Genomic DNA, 17835 nt, shown 5'->3' with positions numbered 1-17835 from the left:
CGCCCGGCCCAGATGGGCGGCCCGAACGAGTGCCCCTCAGGCTGGGGGCCGTGCCCGGCGGCGGGCGGGGCGGGGGCTCCGTGGAGGGCCTGCTCTCCCGCCAGCCGCCTCCTGGGGTTTCCACAAATATTTACTCAACAAGGAAACAACAGCTTTTGCCTTTCCAGTAATTGTTGCTCTTGCCCCTCCCCCCAGGGGCGAGGGGTGGGGAGGCCCCGGCCTTCACGGCCCCTTCTCCCCTCCCCCGTGCCGGCCAGTGCCTGGCGGGCTAGACGGTTCCTCCAGTAGGAGCCAGGGCTGGACTCTGGGGAGCCCCAGGGCTCTGCAAAGTGGGACCGAGATCCCTCCTCTCCCAACGGGCCCCAGCTGCCGTTCGGCGAGGACCAGCAGTTCAGCATTCACCTGGGCACCTGCCTCCAGGGCTGTCGGCCATGAGGGCGGTTGGGGAGGGCTCCAGGCAGGCGCAGGGTGAATGGAGTGGGCCCCGGAGGAGTGAGGGGCCCAGACGTGGGCAGCAGTGGGAGGTGGGCAGACGTCCCGGAATTAGGAATTAGCCTCGAGGCCTGAGAAGTGTGTGTGGGGTACATGCCCTGAAAACAGGGTGCCCAAGCTGCTTGTCGGGGGGCCATGACCCCACCTGATCACCACTTCCCCCTTGAAGCGTCACAAGCCTGGGGAGGGGGATGGGTCTCATGAGGCGCTATCAGGGAAAGCTTCCTGCAGGAGTGGGCTTTGAGCCTGGCTGGAGACCAAGGGAATGGTTTTAACTGATGGAGAGGGGACGGGAGACTCTCCCAGAAAAGGCTCCCGCAGGAGCAAAGCTCAGACGGTGGGCTGGGGTCTGACCTGGGTTGGGGTGGGCAGGAGCAGCCTGGCCTCAAGGTGCTCCTGGGTCCCAGAACCCCCAGGCTAGTGGGTTGGGGCTTCCAGCCCCCTCCTCTCACGGAGGTGGGCGCGGATGGGGTGAGGGGTGCTGGGGTATTGAGGGCTGGGTGACAGCTCTGTGGGGGGACAGGTTGTCCCAAAGATGGGTGCTTGCTCCCCCAGGAGTGGAGGCGAGAACAGGGCAAGTTAAATTTTGTGATTCCACATTTATTAGGAAAAACCTGAATAATTAAGAATCAAAATCACACCGTGAAATTCGTTAAAGCACAGATTCCAAATCACCACAGATTATTCTGATTTTGGTGGGGCGGAGCGCCCGGGAGGACATGTCTTGTTAGAGATGGTGATGCCCGTCTGCTCCCCTGTGGTCGGGGGTGGGGTGACCGTCTGTCCAGCTGCTCAGACCGGGAGGGACCTGGAGGCAGGGCCTGCACGTGGAGGTGGCTTGGGGCCCCTTCTCTTTTCTCCGGAATGGGTAGGAGAAGCTGCCAGTCCAGAGTGGGGGGCCTGAGCACCCCTATTCTTCTGCTGGACAGAGTGAAGAGCTCTGGGCAGTGGTGGGCCTGTCCCTCCCATTGGAAGCTGTGGCCTCAGGAGCCGCTCCCCCAGCTCCTGCCAGGGTCAGCATCTCTGGGGTGTCAGGGAGCCAGGCCCACTCCGGGGTCCTGGGAGGGGCTCTCAGGCCACGATCGGGCCTCGACTGTGGGCTTCCTTTGTTTGGCTGGGCTGGGCCTGCCCTGCCCTGCCTGCCTTCTCTATGAGTCCCCCTGGGTCCTGGATCTGAGACTGGGGGAGGGTCTTCACAGACCCTGTCCAGGCTGTCCCCCGTCTCCCCGCAGGCAGCCCCTGGGGCCAGCACACAGCCCTGCTGCCTCCTGGCCGTACGTGGGACAGACTGCCGGCCTTGTCCTGAGTGTCACACCAGCGATGTGGGCCCCCTGGTCTCAGAGCCGAGAGCTGACCCCCCGACACCCAGCCGAAGTCTAGTACCTGCCGGCTGGGAAGGGGCAGTCTCGGCGAGCCCCCCAGTCCAGGCCAGGGCGCCACGCGACCCACTGGGTGTCAGGGGCCTGGTGGAGCGGGACCGCGCCCTCCGGCCTTCGAGAGGTGGCCGAGGTCCGGTGGAGCCGTGCTGGATGGGGGGCGGGCCTCCCGCGGGCCTCCGCTCTCAGGGGCCCTGTGCCCCCATCACGAGCCCTCGTCGGGCCCCCCGTGGGGCACGGTCAGCTGTTCGTAGGTGGGCAGCGCATTGCTGGGCAGGAAGAGCTCGGGGTTGATGGAGCCTCCGCTTGAGGGCTGGACGGCCTGGGCCCCTGCCGTGCTGGGGGGCCGGCCCCCAGGGGGGCCTCCGTGGTGCAGCGCGAGCAGCTGCTGCAGCATGTCTGTGATGAGCCCCAGCCTCTGGTCCAGCTGAGTTACCTGTGGGGACAGGAGCAGAGGTGAGCCGGGCGGCTGAGCAGCGGCGGGGCGGCCCCGGGTCAGGGCTCCCTGAGGGTGGGGCGGGGGCGGGCCTGTTTGTGGAATACGCACATGCGTGTCTGTGGGCGTCTGTGGCCCCTGTGCGTGTCGGTGTGTGTGCATACACGTGCCTGGAGGAGTCTTGCTCAGCAGCCCTCGCCTGAGACCGGGGGCTGAGTGGCTATCTCTGCCGAAGGGCTCCCGGTCACAGGGCGGGGCTCCTCCTCGACCCACTCCCCTCCACGCCCCCCAACAGGGCTTGTGCCCCAGGCCGTCCCGTCGTCCCAGCCCTGTTCTCGATTCACTAGAGGACTCACTAGTCCCTGGAAAACCCAGACCCTGTCCATGCCAATGCCCAAGGGTCAGCCAGGGCCACATCCCCACCACACTTCTACCAAAGCCTTTCCTGCATTGAACATGGGGTTGCCCAGCCCACGAGGTGGAGTTGCCCATGAAACTGGAGGGGAGCTGGAGGCAGGATGGACCTGGGGCCACAGGTGCTTAGCAGGTGTGGCTGATGGCCAGAGAGGGACGGGGCTGATGTGAGCCCGGTGGGAAGAGGAGGCCAGGGCCCTCCAAGCAGGGGTGGGGGACAGAACATGACCCCAAGTGGGCCAGACTGTGGGGGGAGGCACGGCTGTCCCCGGGGCCTGCAGCACCCTTGGGAGCTGTTCCGCTGTGGTCTCCGTCAGAAAATAATACCCACTCTGGGGACCTGGAACCCTGGGGAGCCTTGGAATGGCAGAGCAGGGAGAGGAGGCAGCCGGATGGTCAGGGATAAGGGCCAGGCCTCAGGAGAACCGAGCTGCCCCGTGGGAGAGCATGTCTGGGGGTGAGAGCCCTATGGCGGCTCGGCCAAGGCTCAGCGCGGGGCCGAGCACAGGCGGGCGGAGCTGGCTGGGGCCGGCCGTCCACCTGGACACACGCGGGATTCGAGATGTAGGCAGTGTGTGCCATCGCGGCCAGACTCCCGGGCACCCATCTGGGCCCACTGCCCTCCATAGTCTCCCCACCACGGGGCCGCACGGAGCTGGGTGCCGGCCAAGCGGGTTGGCCCTGGGAAGACAGTAGGGCGAGGAGGCCGTGGGTCCTGTGTAGCCAGGTCCCAGGGGGCCCAGGTCAGGCTTCCCGGGGCTGGGGGCAGGCCATAGCCTCCCTCCCGTGGGGGACACTGAGTCAGGGGGAGGAGCGGGGCTGGCTGGGCGGGCATGAGAGGATGGGTCTCTCCCGAGGCCCCAGGAGAAGGGTCTTATTTGGGGTCTCTGGTTGGGACCGCTGCAGACCCCACCCCCAGGTTCCTTGTTGGGAAGACCTGTGTGGGGTGGAAGGGTGGTCCATGAGGACTAAAGCAGACACTCCTGGGAGGGGGCCCAAGCTGGGGGTCCAAGCTGGGCTTAGAAGAAGCAAGTGCTCCTGGGAGAGGGGCCGGAGGAGCCTATGGCGGGGACTTGCCCACCATCACCTCCAAACCCTGCCTTTCTCACTGGCCCAAGATTGCTGGGCTCTGCTGCCGGCAGGACTGGACCCCCAGTCCCAAAGCCGCCCTGGGAGATCCGTCGGGGGGACCCTGGGTGCTCGGTAGCCTTGAACGAGCCTTGCACACGGTTGGTCCGGGCAAGATTTCATGTGGCTTCACTGCGGGGCCCCGGCTTGGGTATTGATTGGTTTGGCCTCAATTAAAGCCCCAAATACATGACGGGAGAAAATCTGTGGTTTCATACATTTTCACTTTACGGCGCTTGAACATCAAAAGTGCCCAGAAAGGCAAGTGGGTCTGGAAGCCTCCATGGGGGTGTTCTCGGGAAAAGAGGAAATGGAATGAGGGCTGGGATTCAGGAAGGGGTGGGGTCCTGGGCCTGGCTGGAGAAGGGGCCCATCCCAGGGGCTGCCAGCGTGGGTGAGCTCGCCCTTGAGGTCTCCCGGGGCCCTTCTTGCTGCCCTTGGCCCTCGGGTGCCAAGCCCACCTCGGCCCCTTGGGCTGCTGCTCACGTCAGGGGGGCTTCGAGGGGCTCACTGGCATCTCGGTTCCGCTAGGCAGACTGCTGGGGTGGCGGGAGCTGGGACCTGGGCCAGAATCTCAGAGTCAGCCCACAGCCTGGGCCTCCCTGCTTCTCATACAGGAGAGGAGTGGGTCTGGGGAGGAGCGTGAAGGGTCACAGCTGCTGTGATGGGAGAGACAGTAGGGAAGCGGGGAAGCGGGGACGCTGGCTGACACACCCAGACCCTGCCAGACCCTCCCGGCCATCACCCCATCCCCCTGGTTCTCCAGCCACCCTCTGGGCGCCCCTGCAGGGTCCTCTGGACACAGATCCTCTCCTTCACTCGCCGGGTCCAGCTTCAGGCTGTGGTGACCAGCGGGTGGGCCGGATCCCCCGCCCTGAGCCAGGCCCCCTCCTGGGGCTCCGTGAGTGAGCCCACACCACCCGGGCCTGCCTGCTGCTCGCCGCTGGCCCCCTGAGCCCACCCTGCCCTGCCCTGCCCTGTGCAGTGGCCGATGCCCCGGCCCCACCGTGTGGGGTGAGCCTGGCCAGGCGGGTCCGGGGGCCACGTGAGGTGCCGCCCTAAGCCCTGGCTGAAGGGTCTCCTGCCTGGGCCCCAGTTTCTCAGCTGAGAAGTGGGGAATCCTGCTCCCCCCTGGAGGGTTTTCTTGAGGATGGAGCAGGACAGGCATGTAGGAGCCTGTGCACACAGGTCAGCGAGCAAGCCTCGCTTCTCCAGGCTGAGCGTGTCCCAGGGAGTTGGTTCCTGGTCACCTCCCCGCCCCCTTCCACCCCTGACTCTGAGCAGAGAGCCTGTATCTCACTTCATATTTGATGGCGAGCACTTTCTGAGCAACTTCACTTTCACTTTTCACTTTCATGCATTGGAGAAGGAAATGGCAACCCACTCCAGTGTTCTTGCCTGGAGAATCCCAGGGACTGCGGAGCCTGGTGGGCTGCCGTCTATGGGGTCGCACAGAGTCGGACACGACTGAAGCGACTTAGCAGCAGCAGCAGCTGCGAGCACATTGGAAAAGACCCTGATGCTGGCAAAGATAGAGGGCAGGAGGAGGAGCAGGGGGCAGCAGAGGATGAGATGGTCGGATGGCATCACCGACTCCATGGACAGGAGTGTGAGCAAGCTCCGGGAGATAGCAGAGGACAGGGAAGCCCAGTGGGCTGCAGTCCACGGGGTCCCAAAGCATCGGGCACGACTGAGCGACTGAACGACAACTGTGAGAGCGTCAGCCAGCTGGAGGGAGCGGCCTGAGCCGGACCCCTGCTGCAGAGAAGTCACCGGTCCAGGCGGGTGCCCAGGGCAGGCGCCGCCACCTTCAGCGGGAAGGCAGTGCCCACTGTGGGCACGGGGCGGCGTGCCCCAGGAACCACGGGGACACATCAGTTTGGGGGATCTTGAATCTCGTCACTATTTGCAATTTGATAGTGACTAAAAGGGCAAGGCCAACAAAAGCGCCCTTGTTCCCTGCCTCAACTCACCAAATTAATAACCATAAGACGACTCACGGCCCTCGGAAGAGAAAAAAAGCAATTAGAATAACAGCCAGTTCGAGAGCCCCGGGCGGCTGATGATCAAACCCAAGGCGACGGGCTCCCTGTTTGATGTGGTTATGAATTTGTTTTCAAAAGAAAATCTTGAAAAAGAGTCTTTCAAGGGAAATTTTTGCAGAACCTGCTCGGCCTTGATCCCAGCTCTGGACCCGCCGGCGGTGCCGGCCAAAGATGGGCGGGAGACGGGGCCGTGACTGCCTGCGGCTCACGGGGAGGAGCCCCCGGTCCTGGGGGCAGCTCGGGGGGCCAGGGTCCCTTTGGGGCCATCTGAAGGCGGGGTGGAGCTCCTCTCGGGACAGCCCAGGACCCTCTGCGGGGTCACGGGACACAAGTCCTCTGGGTGTTCCCCTTGTCTGCACCCTCTCCTGGACCGACGGTCACTGAGCCATTCTCAGGGGGCGATGCTCAACTCCAGGCATTGAGCTGGACGCGCCCAGCTGGGCTGCAGAGAGCCGGGGATTCCAGGTAGGTGAGGAGGCGCGGGGGAGCCTGAAGCCTGGTGAGCCCTGCCCAAGCACAGAGATGGGCCTGCGGACACGGCCGTGATGCTCAGGCCCACTCCATCCTCCGGCAGGCCTCCCGCCATGGCTCTAAGCCCCCTCTCCCCGTCCCCTCCACAGACGGCAGGGAGGTTGGGAGCAAAGAGCCAGGGGCAGGGGCACAGAGGGGCTGCCGCCGGCCTCGCTGCCTTCCCCCTTGCGCCCTGGCCGCAGGCCTGCATGGCCCAGCACTGCCCAGCTCACAAGCCGCTGCTCCCAGCTGCCCCTGAGCCCACAGGCAGGTGACCCGGCGGAGGCCCTGAGGCCTTGAACTCCTGGGCATGGTTGAGGGGCCCGGTTGTGCCCATCCAACAGTGGGGCAGATCTGGAGACCCACGGCAGGGGTGCTGAGCCCGCCAAGTGGGGGACTGTCCAGCCAGGAAGGGAGCCCCAGGCTGGCGGGCTCAGAGCAGAAGCCCACCTGCTCTGCGCGGGGCTAGAGTCACACCTCCAGGTCCCCTGGGTGGGCAGCTCCCCCCTGCTGCCCCTCGCACACATACAGTTAGTGAGAAGCCCCCAGCACAGGGCAGGACGCGGGGCAGGACTCGGGGTATGTCGAGTGCCGCTTGGCGGACAAGGGGTCCGCGCTTGCCTCTACTAAAGAGTCTGGCCGCAGCCTCGGACGTCGGGCCCCACTGGACACGGGAAGGATTCAGTCTGAGAGGGTGACCCTGCCCCTCTGGGCCTGGCGGCTGCAGAGTGAGTTTCAGGTGGTGGTCCCAGGCCCACCCCCCACCCCCTGCCTGGGACTCCTGGGTTCTCTGTCCCCATAGAATGCCCTTTCTCCCCCCACCCCGACCCTGGCCCTCATTCTGCAGCCTGGTGAGGGAGGGGAGTAGGTGTCCCTGTGACCTACAACCTTTGTCCCCGTGCCCTTCGGTGCATGCAGGTAACGCTGAGCACCCACGTCAAGGGCAGGGGGTGTCACTGAGAGACAGCAGCAAGGGGAGGGGCACCGGCTGCAGCCCTGGTGTCCTCTGGCCCTTCCCCACTGACCAGGACGGGAGGCCACCCTGCTGTGACCACTGTGGTCTGCTGACCCCTGAGCCTGGGTGCACAGGCTCAGGCCAGGGACATACCCAGGACCCGCACGCGTGGCCCTGCGGGGCCTCAGGCCTGAACACAGACCGTGAAACCACGGCTTCCCTGCCCTTCTGCTGAGGCCCCTCCCTCTCAGCACCCACCCTGTCCCTTCCATTCTCATCTCAGAAAAAGGCTCCCAATCTCAGCACCCACCGCTCCACGGCTCCCAGCCCAGGCCAGAGTGCCGATTTTATACACTAGGACTTTGCAGTAGCCTGCCAGCCGGCCTCCCCCCTGCAATGTGCTTCTACACGGCAGCTCTTCTGAAATACAAACCCACTCACATCACATACCCTCCTGAGCTCCCATCTCTCCCTGGAGAAGCCTGAGTCTCTCGTGTGGCCCCAGACCCGTCTCCCTTTGCTTTCTGGCCTCCAGCCCCCAACCCTTCTTTGGGCTTCCCTAGTGGCTCCTGCAAGGCAGGAGACACTGGAGACATGGGTTTGATCCCTGAGTTGGGAAGATCCCTTGGAGGAGGGCATGGCAACCCACTCCAGTATTCCTGCCTGGAGAATCCCATGGGCAGATGAGCCTGGTGGGCTACAGTCCATGGGGTTGCAAAGAGTCGGACATGACTGAGTGACTTAGCATGCACTCACGCATGCACGCACCCTTCTTCCCTCCTCGCTGACTCCGGGCGACTTTATTGGTCCTTAAACACGGTGGCACGTGCCTGTGCCAGGCCTGGCCTTTTCTCCTGCTGCTCGCCCGCCTGCATCAGCCACCCCCACCCTCAGATCTCACCAGAGGCACTGATCTGAGGCCCTCTCCCTCCTCTGCCATGGCCCTCCCCTTGCCCGTACTTCCTCCAAGGCCCTTGGCATGGGGTTACGTCTGCCCGTCCTTGTCTGCGCCTCCCATTAGAATTAGGCCCCAGGAACCCCGCTCCTCTGTTGGTCTGGTTGGCACACAGGGGCCCCGTTCACACGTGTGGAACAAACACGCCAGAAGTTCCCCGGCCCAGAGCCTGGACCCCAGAGTCCCCAGGAGCCCTCCTACCAAGGAGGAAGGGGGCGGCGGTGCAGGGTACCTGCCTGCCTGGGCCCAGCTGTCCCTGGAGGTCCCTGCCCAGTGGCAGCCAGACCTGGCCCCAGACCACGCACGGGGCCTGTGGGTCCTGCTCCCGGCGCTGGGCCTCCCCAACTCCTTGGGGCTTGGGAACACCCCTCCCCCATGGCAAGAGCACGGGAATAACGCCCATAAATCACCTTTTCGTTAGAGCCCATGGGGCTGGCTGGTCTCACAGAGCTGGGTACGAGTGGAAATAGATCACAGCGCTTCATAACGTCGTGATTTATGGCAAGAGACGGTGTAATTGTGTTTATGACTTTGTCTTAGTGCTTTAGCTCTTGGAGAAAAGTCAGCCGTCGTTCTAGCTGCTGAGGTTTTACTGCCCATCCCCAGGGCGGCCAGCCGAGCTCTTCAGCCGGTGGCACAAGGCACACCCAGGTGGCCCAGGAGACGGCCTCGGAGCCGGGCCCACTGCAGCCGAGCCGGGCCAGGGTGTGTGCCCTGTGGTTCGTGGGAGGCCCCCACATGCATTCTGGGTGTGTGGGCCACATGGCAGTGGGGCAGGGTCCTCAGGAGGGCCTGGGCGGTAGACAGGCTCCTGGGCTCATGTTCTGCCTCTGCCTCTTCAGTGGGATGACCTTGACCTTGCCTCCCCGAACTCAGTTTCCTCATCTGTAAAATGGGCATGTTGGTTGAGTCTCTCTCAGGAGGATGTTGTAAGGATTAAATGAATGAACACAAGAAACCGCTGGAAAGGGGGGTTGGCATCCAGCAAACACGGATTAAGTCTCCTGTTGACCATTATTGTAACTACTGTTAGCAATCTGCATGTGTGCAGCGTGGCCTGAGGGCTGGTCGGCATGTGTGTGCACAGACGCGTGTGCACAGATGTGTGTGCACACAAGTGCTCCAACTTTATAAGGCCAGGGAGACTGAATGTGCAAGAATGCCTAGGCCGTCTTCACACAGTTCCTTTGCACAAGACCACCAGATCATTCCCTGAGCTGCCCAAGGGTGCGTGTGTATCTGTCTGGACCTCGGGCCCCTGGGCCTTGGCACGTGCCACAGAAGTGAGCACGCTGGCACCAGGCAGTGAAGCTGCTGGGAGGGGGCCGCTCAGAGGGCAAGCTGTGCCGCTCAGCACAGGGACTGCCTGGGGGCCAATCGAACTCTCCTAACTGGGAGACAGGCCTCTAGCACCCATGGTCACCAACACACCAGCCCTTCTCCTGTTCCTCAGGGTCTTCTGTTCAGGTGGAGTCCAGGCGGGGGTGAGCCTTGGCCAGAAGATGTGGGCGATGGGGCAGCCATTGTGCCCTGACCCCCGGGACGCGTGCCTTGGTTTGGCCTCACGCATCAGCCAGGGTGGGCGTTTCAGAGGCTGCAGACCGAGGACTGTGTCCCAGCGGGTCCTGCAAACCTCTCACTCTTCTGCCTACACGGCGGCAGGTGGTCTGAGCCATCACCCGAGTCAGTCACCCCTCCTCAGCCGGGTCCTTGGCACAGCATGGCCAACGACCTGGTCACCCCCAGACCCCTCTGGGGGCCTGTGTGTCCCTGGTTGGCCCTTGCAGACCACCCCTTAGGAGGACAGGCTGCTTCCCTCTGAGAGATGGCTGTGATGGGAGCAAGACCCTTCTGCCTGCCTCACAGACACACTCTTGCCTGGGGGCCGCCCCACAGGTGCCTGGGCTCCGCTGGGAATGCCCCAGCAGTGACTCGGTCCAGCTTGACCATTGAGTGGGGTGGGCCTTGGGATCTCTATCATAAGCCACGCCCACCCGCCCCGTGCTCATCCACCAGGACAACCTTGCCTGCCCTCCACACCCAGCCCAAGGACCCCCACCTGCCTGCACCTGTCTACACAGACACCCTCAGCACTGCACCCCAGCTCTGCGTGCTCCCTGAGGCCACTCTGTCTTCACTGGTGAGCAGGTCTCACAGCACCTTGGCCCAGCAGGTCCCAAAAGGAACTCCGACTCGCCCTGGGCCTGCCCGCGTCTCAGAAAGGGGTGCCAACACCACACAGAGAAGCATTGGATCCACCTGGCGCTCACCCATGCCTGACCTGTTCTCTAGGGCACACGCTCTGAATCCAGCCTCCCGGGAAGCCCCTGCCCAGTCCAGTGGCATCCCCGGCCAGCGCTGTTGTGATCACCTCTACGGGACTTGTCCACCTGCCTCCTGTTCACTCCAGGCAGCAGCCAGGCTGAGCTGCCTCCCTTCAAAGGATTGCCAGTGTACCCAGAGTGAAATCCAACCTCCTGCCGAAGCCTCTGAACTCTGCGGCCCCCCATAGCCCTCCCTGAGCACCCCTACTCTGTCTCTCAGATCCTGAGCACAGCCCCCTTGATCATGCCCCAGGATTTTTGCACTTGCCATTCCCTCTGCCTGAAAAACCGTTCTCCACCACAACATACAACCTCAGATCAGGTGTTAGGAGCGGGCTTCCCTTCCATCACTGAAACCTCCTGTGGCAGCTAGGACTTGGACGGTCATGTCCCCAGAGGGTCTCCCAGAACCTGGAACATAGTACGGATTAAGTGTTGTTGTGTTCAGTCGCTAAATTGGGTCCGACTCTTTGCTACCCCACGGGCTGCAACATGCCAGGCTTCCCTGTCCTTCACCGTCCCCCAGAGATTGCTCAGACTCATGTCCATTGAGTCAGTGATGCCATCCAACCATCTCATCCTCTGTCACTCCCGTGTCTTCCCACCTTCAATCTTTCCCAGCATCAGGGTCTTTTCCAATGAGTCAGCTCTTTGCATCAGGTAGCCAAAGAATTGGAGCTTCAGCTTCAGCATCCATCCTTCCAGTGAATATTCAGGGTTGATTTCCTCCAGGATGGACTGGTTGGATATCCTTTCAGTCCAAGGGACTCTCAAGAGTCTTCTCGGGCACCACAGCTCAAAGGCATCGGTTCATGTGGAATAGAGTTGGTGTTTCACAAATATTTGCTGGATGAATAAAGAGCCCTCTGCCGCCTCCCGGGGCCCCAGGACTGGGTTGGGGGCGGTGCAGGTCCCCCAAGCCCACAGCCTGTTCCCTCCCCAGGGTGGCACTGGCCAGGCCTTTCATCGTCATTGACTCGTAAGGGGTCTTCGTATCGTGAGAAGGTTTGTCCTCTGACACGGACATAGTGTTTGTCCCCAGCGCGCTACTGGTCTCGTGAATCGGTTTATGGCAGTTATGATTATTATTTTTGGTCTGGTCATACAGAAGTTTTATTTAGTTCTTCACTTTTTATGTAGTCAGAGTTATTTATCTTTTTCTTTGTGGCTTCTAGATTTTCTGCATGCTTGGAGTAGCCTTCCCCATTCCTACCTTGAAGCAATTTTTTTTTTTCTAGAATTTTTTAGATTTTTACCATTAAATCGTTGAATGGCGTGGGGCTCACGTGAGCTTCGAGACGGGTTTTCAGCAATCAGCCTGTCGATCTTCCCTGAAGCCTACACTTCCCTGAAGGATGGAACATTCTTTTTATAGGTGCTTTGCAGCCTGTAGTGAACTGTCTCGACCATGGCAGCTTGCGGTGCGTTTTGCTAGCGGGTGGCAGAGCCGTCCTTTGTGGGGCTGAGGGCGCTGGTGGCTCTGCCTGGGGGTCCAGCAGTGGTGGTCAGGGGAACGTGGGCCAGCTCACCTGGACAACCTCAGTGACCTCTGCCCTTGGCCCCACAGATCCTGCTCCTCTGTTCAGAACTCTGCGAGACCTGCCTTGGGGTCTGAACAGAGAAGGAAGTCCTGGCCGGGGGTCCAGGCGGTCAGCCCTCCCCGAGGCGGCTCCAGCGTGAGGCCTCCCCTCTGCGCTGCCCCCGCCGCCAGACTGTCTCCTGGATTCTCGCGTGGCTCACGCCCTCACCCCATCCACATTTCTGTTCACGTCTCCCCTCCCCACGAGGCTGCCCTGGGCCCTGAGCTAAATGCAGTGACCTGCCCGCGGGCCTCTGCCCACTTCCTTTCCCTCCAGGACGCTCACTGCATCACTGGTTTCCTTACTCGATGTTCTGTCTCTCCCTGCCCCCTCCCCGCGCCGAGGGCGGGAGCCCCGTGGGGGGCTCTGCGTGTACCATGTTCACCGACCTGCCCCTTCCACACTGCTGGACACTGAGCCACGCCCTCCCTCCCCCCGCAGCTCTGCAGAGCCACGTTTGTGCCCAGAGTCCACAACCACCTCCTGACCGTGCCCCTGAGGCTGCCCTGCGTGGACCCCGGGGAGGAGGTGCCTGCGGCAGCTTGCCGAGTCAGGGGCCCTGGGCCGGGGGCACACGGCTTCCTGGGCTGCACAGAAGCCTCTTTGCTTGCCCCCACCCCACTGCTGGAAGGGGGCCTGGGTCGTGGGGAGCAGGATACACAGAGGCCAGGAAGCTGCTCACCCACGTGGTGGGTGGGCCAGGCAGGGGGCGGCGACTGGCCCTGGACGTGTGTGGCTGGGTCTCCCAGTGGGCTGGCCAGCCCCTAGCTGGGGCCTTAGGGGGGTCCTGCGGGCAGAGGCCAAGCGGGGGCCACCCGCCCTGCCTGCATCGGGCAGCCCCAGGCTGGCTGGCTGAGCCGCCCTGCTCGGGGCCGGGCGAGCGGGAATGTAGGGCAGGCTGGAAAAAGGCGCTGGAAGCCGAGAGGCCGTGTTTGTGTTGGCGGCGGGCAGAGGCCCCACCTGCATTTGATTCTCCCCCGCCTCCCCCTCCGCGCTGCCCCTCTGACGAGCCTCGAAGTCCCGGAAGCCAGGGACGCTGGGCAGAACACTTTGTACCAGGAGCCAGAGCGCGCTCGGCTGGCCAGCCAAACACCAGGCCTGGGCAGGCGGGCGGGCAGGTGGGCAGGGGCCGCCCAGTGGCTCCGTCGTCACAGTTCCATCTGCCCCTGGCTGCCCTCTAGGACCCCTCATCTCGGGCCCCTGGTGCCAGGGCATGGGCAGCTCAGGAGTGCTGGCCCACCAGCCCCCTGGCCGCCCAGCAGCGCCCCTGAGGTCTGCTCGCCCTCTGTGAGCTCCACAGCCAGCAGCCCTCCCTCTGCCCTCACACCCTGTCCGTCCCCTGGTGGGACCCCTGCCAGCCGCCTGACAGCTCTTGGACAAAGACCCAGCCCCATCTTGGCCAGAGGGTCCCCACAGTCTGGGCCTGGAGTCTTAGCCTGGCCACTGCCCCTTCCTGCCCTGCATCGGCTCTGTCAGTTCCCTGGTGTGCGGTACCTACCTCTCTGCCCCAGGGCCTTTGCACTAGCTGGTCCACTTGCTAGAACATTCCACCCCTCTCCTGAGCCAGCAGACCGTCTCATTCCTCAGGCCCCAAGGTGAGGGTCTCCTCCAGAAAAGGCCCCCCGGCTCCATCTGCCTGCCATCACCTACCTGACCGACCCCTCCCAGACACTCTAGTCTGCCTGGGTACTGGTTTCATCCTCTGCTTCCTAAATGTCCACCTCCCTGAAAGCAGGGACACTGCCAGGCTGTCCACCACCCACGATGGGCTGGGGGACTTTGGGCCTCAGTCCCCTCCCTGCAGCTCAGAATGGAGATTGATGCGTCTGTGGTTGGAATTCCTGGGGGGCGGTGGTCTAGCTCCCCTGGACAGCTTCTCAGGCCTGCGGGGCGTCTCAGGGAAGAAAGAGGCCCCGTGTGCCCCCAGGCCCCCAGCACCTCCCAGATGCCTCTGACCGCTTCCCCTGCACCCGCCGCCCAGCGTGGCTTTTCCTCGCCACTCTGCAGCCCCTCACCTGTCCCCGCTCAGTCCTGAACCGTGTCCTTTCTTCGGACACCTGCACAGCTTTCCTCTGTTCCCTGACCGCCCAGGCCCCGGAGCCCCTTCCCCAGGCAGCTGGGGCCTGTTGACCCCTGGCCCGCTGGCCTCCAGCAATACGCTCTGCCCAGTTGGACGTCTTGCAGTTAAATCAGCCCCCTTACAAGAGTTTGCAAGATGTAACTAGCTGGGTTGTACTGTTCAAAACCATAATCCCTTAAAAGTAAAAAACATTGTGACGAAACGTCCCCCTTTGGCCCGCCTGGCCCGTCTGACTGTGGTCCGTCCCTCACCAGGGGATCACCTTAGCGATCTGCTGTTTATCCTTCCGGCCATTTTAAAACAGGAGCACACGCCTGCAACGCAGTATCCGTCCAGGTGGGCTTAGCAGAACAGTAACCTGAGAAGCTGGGCCCTCTGCATGCTCCCTTTCACTAGCACAGGCTGGGGGCTCGCCGTGTGGAAACATGTCCACTGAGCCCGCTCCTTGGGCCGAGGTGCACGGGCCTCTCCACGGGGCTCTGGAAATGCCACCGTGGCTGAGCCCTTGGACGGGGAGGCTGACCGCCCCTGGGAGTGCCAGGCGGGGGGCCCCCTCTCTAGGATCCATCCTGGCGAGGTTGCCCTGCAGGGGCGCTTCCACACGGCTCCCTGACAGGCTGCCCCCAGCCCTGCGCCCCTTCCCCATCCCACTCTGCTCCCCGATCTGGGCGAGAGGAGCCCCTGACCCGGCCCGCCCTCCGAGCGCACCCAGGCACCTCAGCCTTCTCCCCTCTCCCAGGAGGGAGATGTTAAAACAGGGGCTCCCCATGGCCACAGAGTCAAGGCCAGGGTCACTGCAGGGGGCCCAAAACTGTCACGATCTGGCCGGGTTCTCCTCGCTGCCCCAGACCCGTGGGACTCCTGTCCGGGCCCCAAGTTGCCACAGGCTCTTTGCACCTGCTGCCCCTGAGGGAGGTTCTTTCCCAACAACCTTCAAGCTGCCTCTGTCCTCTGAGTACCCTCTCAGGGCTGCCTGCCCACTCTTTCTGAGGGACTCCCCTGCCCTGGCACCCCTGCGACGATGCTCAGCTCCTGGAAGGCAGGGCTTCTGCTGGGGCAGCACTGTCATGGTGGGCCCGGTGCCCAGCGCACCACGGGGCTCAGTAGAGACCCTCAGGACAGTGCATGACCCCCAGCGGAGCCCCCACGGCCCAGATCAGCCACGGGAAGGGCAACCAGCAGAGGGGTGCAGGGCTTGACCGGTGTGCATTCATTCTGGTGTGTGTGAGCACGTGTGTGAGCACGTGTGTGCACATGGGCAGAAGTCCACCTGGACTGTGCTGGGCCCTACACTGGGGAGTGGGGGAGATCTGGGAGCTGGCTCATGGGGTGGGATCCAGGGTGGTGTCCAGGGCTGGGGGGCTGGAAGAGTGGACATACAGGCTGACCACCTCCAGTCCAAGGGGCCGTGCCTGGGTGCCCTCCAGGTGCCAAGGGGTCCAGTCTCCCTGACCTTCCTGCCTTGGTCCAGGCTGAGAAACGGTGGCCCCATGGCTCAGCGGGCCAGGGCCAGGACCCTGGAGGCAGCTGTCAGAGACAGGAGGGCCGCCCCCGGGGCCCACGTCCAGGACAGTCCTGCCCCCCACTTCTGGCTCCCGCTTCTAGGCCCAGACTTCGTGAGACAGCTCCTCTGAGGCTGGACCCGAGCTGGGGGCTGGGTGGGGGGCTTGGGGCCAGGGGTGTGGCCCTGGGGTCTGGAAGAGCCCAGTGGGGAAGGTGAGGGGGGACCAGTGCCTTCCAGGGGAAATGGCCTGTCCAGGGCCAGGCCCTGCCCTTTTCCTGGTTCTGGGGGCCTGGCTGGGGGCTCAGCTGGGCCTCCCCACCTCTTGGGCATGACCACACCCTCCTAAGCCTGTTCTCTCCCCATTCGGGGGGCCCATAGCCTGTGAGCCAGAAGCCCCTGGGCCCCACACTCCCCCACCCAGCACAGGCTCCCTCCCTGCCTCTGCTCGGTCTCCCCTGCTCTTGGTGGAGGCAGCGTGGAGGCAGCCTCTGCAGACGGAAGACAGGCCCCAGGGTCCCGTCCCTTCCTCTCTGCCCCACTCCCTCCTCTGTGCTTTTCCTCATGGCCGTCTGAGTGCCGCCCTTGCCCCAGCCTGCGTTCTGCTCACCTTACCCTGACGAGTCCCTCGCATCACTGGGTCGTGACCCACCCACGTGGACACGTGGCCCCGGGGGCTCTGCGCGGTCACCTGGCTGTGCAGGTGCCCAGTGTGGGGTGGCCTGTGTGGCTGAGGGCCTGCTGCTGCACCAGATCCCCCCACCCTGAGACCCCTGTCCAGGAGGTGGGTGAGGAGGTGGGGAGCAGGCCAGGCCAGGGCCCGGGAGCTCCAGCCCCACCTGAACCCACTGGGCGGGTCCCTCCCTGCTCTGCTCCCAGCCCTCTCCCCGCCCTGCCCTGGCCCCCTGGCCCACCTTCCCTCCTGCCACCCGTGTGCGGTTCAGAGTGGCTCCCCTCCTGCCCGGTCCCCAGCCACGTGCAAACGTGAGACCTGGCCTCCCTGGCCTCTCCCTGTGCCTTTGTTTCTGCCTCTGCAGGGTGAGGACGCAGAGGGATGCAGCCCGAGCAATGGAGGCTCACACCTGCCCCCTGGAAGGGCACTGCCTCTGCCCCGTCCATCTCCAAAGCTCCGGGACCCCCGGCAGGCCCCCCGCGGCTCCCTCCCACCCCAGGAACTAGGCCGGTGAGCCGGCTGCCCTCACTGTCCCCACGTCCGCACGCGAGCGCCCACCTCCATCCAGCTGCCACAGCTTTGGGGTGGCTGGCCCCGGTCCCTAGGTGTGTGGCCCAGTGGCCAGGGCGCTGGAGGGGCCAGGGCGGGCTGACTTTGGGGTGGGTCAGAGGCCGGAGGGCCGCTGAGTGGTGGGGGCTCCCAGGAAGGCCCACAATGCTCGGAAGGTGAGCGGAAGTTCGGGGAGGCCTCCACCCCGGAACGAGGCCCTGGGCTGGCCTTCGGCCCACCTGGCCTGGACTGACCTGAGGCTGATGAGAGATTCAGGCCGTCCTGGGATCCCCACCCACCCTTCCTGCTCTGGGGTAGAGAGGAAGAGCTCCTTGGGACACAGCCTGGGTGGGGGGGACCCATGCTGAGCAGACTGGGCATGGTCGGAGGCCTCTGTGATGACCTGGCTCAGCCCGCGGGTGCCTGTTGGTGCCTGGGTCTGGGGGCCTTGGAGACCATCCTGGGTACCCCTGGGGTCACAGCTCCCGGAGGCCCACCCCGGCAGGAGGCCTGGTCCCCCTGTCAACCTGGGTTAAAAGTGGGCAGGCGGTGCCCACCGTGAACCCGCCCCTCTCCCTGCTGCCCTGACACGCACTGCCTGCCCCAGCCCTCCGACACCCGGGGAGCTCCTGTGTGGGGACCAGCCGGCCCCCGGCCTGTGGACACATCTGTCTGCCTGGTCGCCCGTGCGCCATCTCGTCCCAAACCCAAGGACACACTCAACTTTCTGACCGGCTCCACCTCCTCCCCGTCCTCTCCCCCATTCTGGAGTTTTTGCAGCATCAGCAGAAACCCGCCCAAAGAGAGCTCCCATGAG

The 17835-nt window shown here is 63.9% G+C and overlaps 1 protein-coding gene across 1 annotated transcript in view; it reads right to left on the bottom strand.

The window, feature by feature from the left end:
* Positions 1-1085: 1085 nt before the first annotated feature.
* The window catches only part of KCNQ1 (potassium voltage-gated channel subfamily Q member 1), a 376324-nt gene continuing 359574 nt past the window's right edge, over positions 1086-17835 (bottom strand). The window contains 1 exon segment of the mRNA XM_055580545.1: positions 1086-2304. Within this exon segment, the coding sequence (XP_055436520.1) occupies positions 2074-2304 (231 nt within the window). The 3' untranslated portion in view covers positions 1086-2073.

Source organism: Bubalus kerabau, chromosome 5 (assembly GCF_029407905.1).
Source record: "Bubalus kerabau isolate K-KA32 ecotype Philippines breed swamp buffalo chromosome 5, PCC_UOA_SB_1v2, whole genome shotgun sequence".
Taxonomy (NCBI): Eukaryota; Metazoa; Chordata; class Mammalia; order Artiodactyla; family Bovidae; genus Bubalus; species Bubalus kerabau.
Note: the sequence above shows the minus strand (reverse complement) of the source record. Positions and strands in the feature narration are given on the sequence as shown.